This window comes from Sceloporus occidentalis, unplaced genomic scaffold (assembly GCF_023333645.1).
Source record: "Sceloporus occidentalis isolate IW3139 unplaced genomic scaffold, rSceOcc1.0.p SCAF_34, whole genome shotgun sequence".
Classification (NCBI taxonomy): Eukaryota; Metazoa; Chordata; class Lepidosauria; order Squamata; family Phrynosomatidae; genus Sceloporus; species Sceloporus occidentalis.
In genome coordinates, this window is record NW_028317014.1 from 3,595,402 (window position 1) to 3,603,800 (window position 8,399).

An 8,399-nucleotide genomic window follows, 5' to 3' on the forward strand; every position below is an offset into this window, starting at 1 on the left:
AAATCCCCTCACATGATTTGTGTTTAAGGTGTCATTTTTTTTCATGAGACTTCTTCGGGATTCCGACCGTTATAGATCGATCCTCCTCTCAATGCACGGGAATCGAGGACAGGAGCCACAAAATCATCAGCATGCACAGTGACATTTTCTGGACCCATCACCGATGTATATAAAAATAGTTCACGTAATGGCCTGTAATCATTTCCTTAGAAAATCTTTGTATTATTGTACAGGATAGGTTTAAGAGAGAGGTTTGTTTCTGTCCCTGCTGTAGCTTTGCATAGCATAAATATTTTGGCGTCCAATATTTACAAGTGTTTTAACAGATACTTATCATAAATATCAGCATATGTCTGAGTTCCAGAGTACTTGCTTACCTTTTATAGGTACTGAAATGTGTCCCTATTTACCCCTAATCCCATAACATGAGGTGCTCTGATCCATAAGCCACAAAGCTAAACTTTAAAAGTGCCATTTTGGGCAATAAAGTCTTACACAGAGGAATGCCCGTGCCTTCTCAGTCCTCGATGAACCTTCCTCCATGAAATGATAACATGAGATAAGGGCAGTAGGGTCAATCAGCAGGCAAAGAAGAGGGGGGATCAGTTGAAGATGTTGGCAGATGTTAGTAACCAGTAATTAGAAGTGGTTATACATTTCAGGGAGTTATACATCTAAGGCCAGGAATACAGCATCTTTAAAGATTCAAGAAAACCATTCCCACAGCAGCCATGGCTGATTGTCGCAGAAAAGCAACTGCTTAACACTACTAGTTTATGTATCTATGCAAGTATAGATGTGTGTATAAATGTACACAAACCTATACCGACTTAAAACTGCAAATACACAAGTATGCATGCAATATAATTGCTAACAATATGAACTGGTGCGTCTATGTGCAGCTGGAGAGCATTTACACAACATAATGCAAGCAACTCCTATGCTGTAGGTAAGGGCTGGCATCTCCAGCATTTCAGGGGTTAACACATCCCTTCCATTCTCTGTATTCAGACTAGGAAGGAGCACAACTGCCCACCAAGGAAACTCTGTGGGTTTTAACCTGCCACGCAGGTTTAGCAGGGATATATATATATATCTGGGCAATAAAGACATGCACTCCTCCAGGAATGCTTTTTTTAAAGAAAAAAAAACAAAACGCTAAAGTCAGTTTCTAGAAAAACAATAAATAAATAAAAGTTTGTTTTGTTCAGATCGTCTGAACTACAGCAGAGAACTGCTCAGCATGCCCAGACAAGAGAGAAACATTTTTCATTTAGGTTACATAATCAATAGATACTATTGTCCACGCGTAACCGGTGCTAGTTAGCAGTGTTGTTGGCCCGATCTTAACCTGGAAACTATGACAGCAGCCAACTGCTGGGCATCTGTAACGTGTGGGTTTTTTTCCATGACAGAGAGCACTACCCCAGCGGGAAAAATGTTGCATAAGTTTTTGTAGGTCTGATACTGATGCTCTGGAATAACATGTTGCTCTCTGGGCTCACTGGACATTGATGGCCAGTGGGGTGACCTCCAGAGCTGCTCCATTTTTTCAGGCATGCTCCTGACCATCACTGGTTCATAGCAGGGCTGCATGAGGTTGTTACTTAGAGGGTAAGAATGGTAACCGTAGGTGTCAGTGGGACATGGTAAGGGGTCCCAGCTAGCATGCTGCTCACGGCACAAAGGGGGTCTTCTCTGTCGCATGGGGTTGCTTTCATAGAGACGGGAGTCTGATATGCTGTCCATTCTAGTCATTACTAGTGCTCTCCCAGGCTGAGCATTGGCAGATGGATGCATGTTTTCTGGCATTGGGTAATCTCCAGGGCAACTAGAGCGTGCCCCTACAAGAGGGTGTTGGATGTGCAGGGCCAAATGCGAGATGGACTGTTTCCGTTGTGCTTGCATGGGCTCTTCTTGCCCATAGCTTTGAACTCTGGTTAGGGCTTCATGGTAACCAGGAGCAAACTGTGGAAGTCTGCTTTGTGGGGGAGGTCTAGGAGGCTTCATGTTGTCTTCTAGGTTGGGGTCTGAGAGACCTAAATAGAGGTCACTGTAAGAGGAGTAGGAGTCACTGCTGGTGTGGCTCAGGCAGCTCTCTGGGCATGGGCTGGAGTTCCTGGAAAAAGCACCCCGATCTTGCTCTGACATGTAGTAATCTGAGCTGGGCATACTGCTGATGCTCAGGTTGGAGAAGTCACTTAGCATGGAATAGTAACCATGGTCTCCCAGAGACTCATATTTTGGATACTCCTCTGTGTAACTCACAGAATTCCCATGACTGTTTGTTACCAGAATTGGTGGATAGTGGACACTGGACATATGATCTAGGGAGCACTTCTGATGAGAAAACAGTGATGTACCTGGGACAGGGCTGCTGGCAGATCTTGTGTTTAGGGCACTGACGGCATGGCTCTTTGGAGGAGGGAGGGTTGGAACACTAAGGGCAGACACCAGAGATGGTACAGAACTCGCCTCTGACTTTCGAGCTACTGAAAGCCTCTGCTCCGGTTCCACAGCTGCAGAGCGGATGCTGGGGTCTGACTGCCTTTTAGGGGCAATGCGCTTTGATTCAATGCACCCTTCCCCTTTTGAGTTGGATGGTCCAGTGCCACATTTCACCAGTGCTCCTTCGCTCATTGTCTTGACTGCTGAAAGTTTAGCACTTATCCTCAGCTCGTCTGCCACAGATCTCAGAGGCTGGTTAGCCCGCTCAGGATGGTAGTACTTACATTTGTGCCCATAAGTGCACTTTTTTCCTGAAAGAAAAAAAAATTATAAACAATGCAATGCATATGGGTGGTGGGGAAAAAGTCTGCCTTATAAAAGGCATAATACTCATAGGAGGAGTAGAATCCTGGCATTGTTTAGGTAATAAAAGTTTATATCAGTTTTTATTATGAAACATGAAATAGTCTAGAAAAGATAGTGACCAGATTATTTCACCTAACGTTCAGTAATTTGTAGTAATTTGTACTAACACTTCCTGCTGCCATATGAACTATTTTCTACTTCCTGGATCATTAAGTTCTGTTCTAACAGACAAAAACACCAACAATATAAACCACAGAGATGAATGTTCAGCTACTGTAAGACATTACACATAAGCCTCCTCTATATTATAGTGATTTTGACCAATTGTTGCTTTTACATCATTTACATTGCAGCACTACTGATGTCATAAAAATGACCTTTTTACCTACAATCATCAGTGATGTAGAACAGCAGATACTGTTCATGCCATACATACACATATATGTAAATCCCCTCCCCATGGTTTGCTCACCATAAGGACATGGCTGTTTCTTATGCTCTGGAATAACAGGCTTTTTGCGAAGGAAGTTGTCCAAACTGGGACCATGTCTTCCCAACGGATCATCTGGAGGCATAAATCTGTGAAAGATACCCAAAGTGGTCAAGAAATGTCACTGCTTGGTAGAGTAACCACATATTAAAAGTGTAGTAAAGACAAAACGCTTTGTTACACATAATGGTTCCTGTTAGAATTTTCAGAAGCCTCAGCACATTTACTGGAATAGGCCAATATTTTCTTGCTCCTGGATTTTGTTGCTAAAAAGAAGTCATGCCAATGGAAGGACTTGTTTTTAGTGATAGGGCCACTGACCTAGTGTACACCAAACTACGTCACTGAATACCAAAACAAATAAACCAATGACAGCACTAAGACTATTGCTAAAGGTAAGTGCCAAATTACGTTTAGATAAAATCAAAGAAGGCTAAACCCAATAACATTTATTTTAAGACAAGTGGAAAAAAAGAAATGGTTTCTATAATTCATATTTTTAGGTGTAATCGGTGCGTTACTGCCTACAAAAAAAAACAACAAAAAACAAGCAAACTCCTGAGACACATACTTGTCATTGACGAACGAGTACATTAGGAGTCGCTCTTCTATAAACTTCTTCCACTCCGGCTTCTCATTCTGGAGGTCACGATAGTTGTCATTAGATACGATGATGCCATCAGAATCGCAGGCCAACTTGACTATGAAACGGTCATCATAACAAACAACCCTTCGTCCTTGGACCCTCCGAGACGGTGTAAACACCAGTATTTTCTCTTTTTCCAATTTCCTCAACACATCTTGATCTATGTGAAACAAAAAAAGTTCAGAGAACTGAAATTATGAATTTCATCGCATGTGAACAATTTCTATCAAGAATGCAGCTTAATTATTACCATCATGAGAACTTTACACGTTGATGTTTAAAGTTACCCAACTATAGATTTAACATGCATTAGAAAAAAAGTAATTTATTTCTGGTAAGATAGGGATACACAGCTTCTTCAATAAGAAGGGCTTGATCAGTAACAGAACCCTTTATAAAGGTATCTCTAGAAACTCAACTGCTTTTTGACAATCCCACATTTCACACCCAAAACCAAGTAACAAAGCTGGCACAGTGCACAAGGAGAAGACCATTACCTGTAATTGGCGCATCCGGCCGAGATTGCTCTTTTCTCCATGCAGGCACAAACACTGTGATGTCCTTATGTCCTTTCTCCAAGAACCACTCCACAGCCAGCTGGATTCCTCGGCATGAGAAGACCTCTTTGTTGCCATGGCTAAAAAATTAGAAGTACTGCACTGAAGTTACGTGTATACACATATTTTTCTCTGCATTGTCGTACATGTAGGACACAAATTACTGAGATATATATATATATACTTAATACAGTTCCCTTAGAATCTGAGAACACTCAAGAGGTACAAAACACCTATTATCCTGTTCCTTCCAAGGACTAAAAGACGAGGCTTAAAATGGAACAAAGAAACACAAGCCATTTGTTAAATAGTCATAACCTAATTTCTGTTGACTACTTGAATAGTTAAAGCTTGCATAGCTACTTCCCTGAAGAACAAAAAAAAGTACGGGGTTGTGTGTCAGAGATTCAAATCCAGCATCACTCAACAATATGTATTTGCCCAAAATGCCTGGCCTTTAAGGCTCTGCTGTATGGACAGAACACGTGCCGCTGGTTATCATCATTTGACTGGTCTCCTAACTTTAATACTAATATTTATTATTTCAAGTCACCCCCGTGACAACTTCAGAGAGACAAGGGGAAAGCCCCAGTGTCATGAAACCATTTCATCTTTAGGTGACAATACATCAATTCCATCAAAAGTCCAAAGTTTAATTCTGCCTGCGCAGGTCGGATGATTTTTGCAACCGTCTCTAAATATACCATGTGTGTTTACAGAAGGCTAAATATAAAAAATATGTACCAAAAAAAAATTATGTTTTAGGCAGTTAACTGGAACACTTCCACACGCCTACTGAAAGGCATGCAAAGGCAAGCAGCTGTATGGAGGTCAGCACTACTCATACAGAATACAAGGGGAGTAGATTGCAGGGTAGCTAAATACATGAAAAAAGGGCTCCCGAGAAGCAGTCAGAGCAGCTTTGTACAAAGCTCATTAAAGTCAGCAAACATATCCCGCTTTGGTGGCGAGCTGTGGTTTCTGCATGTTATCAGCATGGCAGAGCCAGCTGTTCTAAATGTCATTTTCCAAAGGCTGCCTGCACATTAAACTTAATGAAAATGTGTTAAAATCTTGCTTGTGTCTTCTATAAAAGTCAAACACAGCAGCAATCAATTCATCAGCGACTACTGGGCTAGAAAGACGTGAAAGAAAATGTGTGTTTAAGAAAAGAAATGTACTGGACCCACCTCACTGCCACATTGCTTCCATCGACAACAATAGGTCTCAGATTATCTGTGTTATCTACCACTTCGTCTTCAAGAGAGGATTCTGGACTGGCAGCCTCTTTGGTGCAGACACCTCTGGGCACTAGAGTCCCACTACTGCTGCTTAGAGTGCTCTGTGCGTCGGACTCGCCTTTATTTCCCAGTCTCACCAGTTCAGCCAGAATATCATTGATGAGAGCATCTGCTCCCAGCTTGTTGAGAACAGCCTGAATCTGCTCTCCAGTGTAGCCCAACTTTAAAGCGAAGTCCATCTTTGCTTGATACTCTCGGTTCAGGTTGCTCTTTGAATCCTCCGTTTTCCCTTGGAGGTCGTAGGGAACTTGAATGCTACTCTGTGAGAAGCTAGGACGATCCAGGCATGGAGACCTACAGAGCTGCCGGTGTGGTTTACTAGTGATATCAATCCCCTGGAAAAGGGTATTGACGTAGCCCCCGACGCCACCCCTTCCTCCCTGCTGCTCCGCTTCGCTCTCTGAGCTGGTCCATTCATCTGATTCACCGCTGCAATCTGCCGGGTCCTGTGAGTATTCCATCTCATGCGCAGCCGCCCTTTCTTCCTTGGACGGCCTCTTCTTTTCCATTTCCAGTTTCTTGACCATAGACCAGGCCGTCATCACGTTTACCTGACCGCCAAAGATTTCAAAGCTCTCGTTTTTCACCTTCAAGATTGCTAGACACTTGTATTCAATGGCATCGCGAAGGCTGTGTAAGACCTTCCTAAGTTCTGGTGATAGAGTTCCTTGCTTGATGTACTGAGGGGCACAGAGCGATGTAATGTATTCCTACATTGAAGAGGAAAAAAATGGTTTAATTTGTGTTTAATGAATCTTGTATGTTGTCAACAAACTACTATTTAGGTATAAAATCTAATGCATTGCATACTCATCTTACACATCATACTGCTACTGGTCTACAATGCAACAAAGTATTGCTCCGTCTTTGCCCTCACAATCCCTTCGTCCCACCTCCCCCCGAAACATTGCACTACGGATACCGCTGCTGTAACTACGTTATTTACCAAAAAATTTTTTGTAGGTATGGATTTCCCTAACTAGAAAGAAAAGCTATTTTTGGTTTCTTCATAAAAATTCCACAAAATGATGCTCTGAGTATTGTATTTCCAGACATTGGCTGCAAGCCAATAAGCAAACAAATATACATACACCACGTAAAAAGATGATATATAAAATGTATGTATGTAAACACAATCCAACTTCATTCCTAAGGGTCATGACTGGAAGGGGGGTAACATGGGGACAGGAAATAGACTGAATTATGCGGAAAAGCAAAAAAACCGCATATTGTAGTTAATTGTAATAAATTGAAGCTTAAATGTGAGTTTGGTAATTGTTACTCTAAAAACCATTACGGAGACTGCGCCCCCCCCCCCATTTAGGGATTTATTATCCACCCCCCATCGTCACAAAATCAAGAGTTCAATAATACAGCGGCACAAATTCACCCGGCGGGATTCAGAACCAAGCGGGAATTACACGGCTACCACAGGAGGGGGATCGCCAGCTTAATGGAAAATATTCTCCTTATAAGCAAGAAAGACAAGAAAGAAAATAAATGCCCATTTTTTATAATTGTTATTGATTCATTATAGCGCCATCATACTCCGTAGTGCAGAGCAATGTAATACAGTTCATCACAGAACAATTCCGACTTACAGCAACAAAAAATGGTGACGAGGCCCTGCTCAACGAAGTTAAATTTGTATTTCTTTTAGAAACATATTCCTTTATACTTTAATATCTGTACCCAACACAAAGGAGCGAATGTTAAAAAGTAATAATAATAATTATTATTTACAATCAGTCTGTTTTACATTTGGCGCTAACACGATCTTAAACTGCAATGACAACACTTCTACAGAACCAAATGATCGATGGGTGCAAATCAACCCTTTTAGTGGTGGAACGCGGGTATACATTCCTGGCATACTGCCCCAAAAACCTCTATCGGTTAGACTACGGTTTTGTTTCCACACCAACCCTTACGAAAAAATTACTGCAGTTTTTCTGAAGTAATACTGCAGTTTTTTGGACATGAAAAAACTGCAATACTGCACTTTTACTGCAGTATTACTGCACATTTACTGCGGTATTACTGCATGTGTACTTCACTGTACTGCAGTTTTACTGCAGTTATTTTTGTACGGAAGTACAAATGCAATAAAGCTGCAGTACATTGAAGTACAACTGTAGGTTTGCAATATAAAAAAAAAAAGTGCAGTAAATGTGCAGTAATACTGTAGTACAAATGCAGTTATTGAAGTTTTTTCATGTCCAAAAAACTGCAGTATTACTTCAGAAAAACTGCAGTAATTTTTCGTAAGGGAAACCAGTAGCTATGGCTGAGAAACCGATTGTTTGAACCGTCATGCATGATGTCTCGTTTCCTCCTGATGAAGCCCTCAAAGTACCGTATTTGCTCGATTATAAGACGACCCCCCAAAATCTGAATATTAATTTAGGAAAAAAAAGAAAAAACCTGAATATAAGACGACCCTATAGGAAAAAAGTTTTACCAGTAAATGTTAATTCATCTAAACTATGTGAACAATTGTTTGTTAATAAAAGCTATGATTGAGAAAAATATTTTGTTTTTATTTCCTTTTTTTACAACCTGCCCCCCCAGTTATGCACATCTGCCCCCAG

General features: G+C 41.2%; 1 protein-coding gene across 1 annotated transcript; it reads right to left on the bottom strand.

Moving 5' to 3' along the window:
- Positions 1-1,323: 1,323 nt before the first annotated feature.
- LOC149298147 (putative ribonuclease ZC3H12B) lies at positions 1,324-6,350 on the bottom strand. The gene is made up of 5 exons (XM_089487635.1): positions 5,698-6,350; positions 4,448-4,587; positions 3,876-4,110; positions 3,287-3,393; positions 1,324-2,759 (listed from the first exon to the last, which is right to left on the bottom strand). Exons 1-5 carry the CDS (start codon positions 6,348-6,350, stop codon positions 1,324-1,326), a joined length of 2,571 nt encoding a protein of 856 aa, XP_089343761.1.
- Positions 6,351-8,399: the final 2,049 nt, after the last annotated feature.

What these genes read in the sequence shown, in the direction of transcription:
- LOC149298147 (XM_089487635.1), bottom strand. Translation starts at nt 6,350, where the DNA reads ATGACGGCCTGGTCTATGGTCAAGAAACTGGAAATGGAAAAGAAGAGG. An exon ending in GGAAGCAATGTGGCAGTGAG is followed by an intron (nt 4,588 to 5,697) that starts GTGGGTCCAGTA and finishes CTAATTTTTTAG; the next exon opens with CCATGGCAACAAAGAGGTCT. An exon ending in GAAACAGCCATGTCCTTATG is followed by an intron (nt 2,760 to 3,286) that starts GTGAGCAAACCA and finishes TTTTTCTTTCAG; the next exon opens with GAAAAAAGTGCACTTATGGG.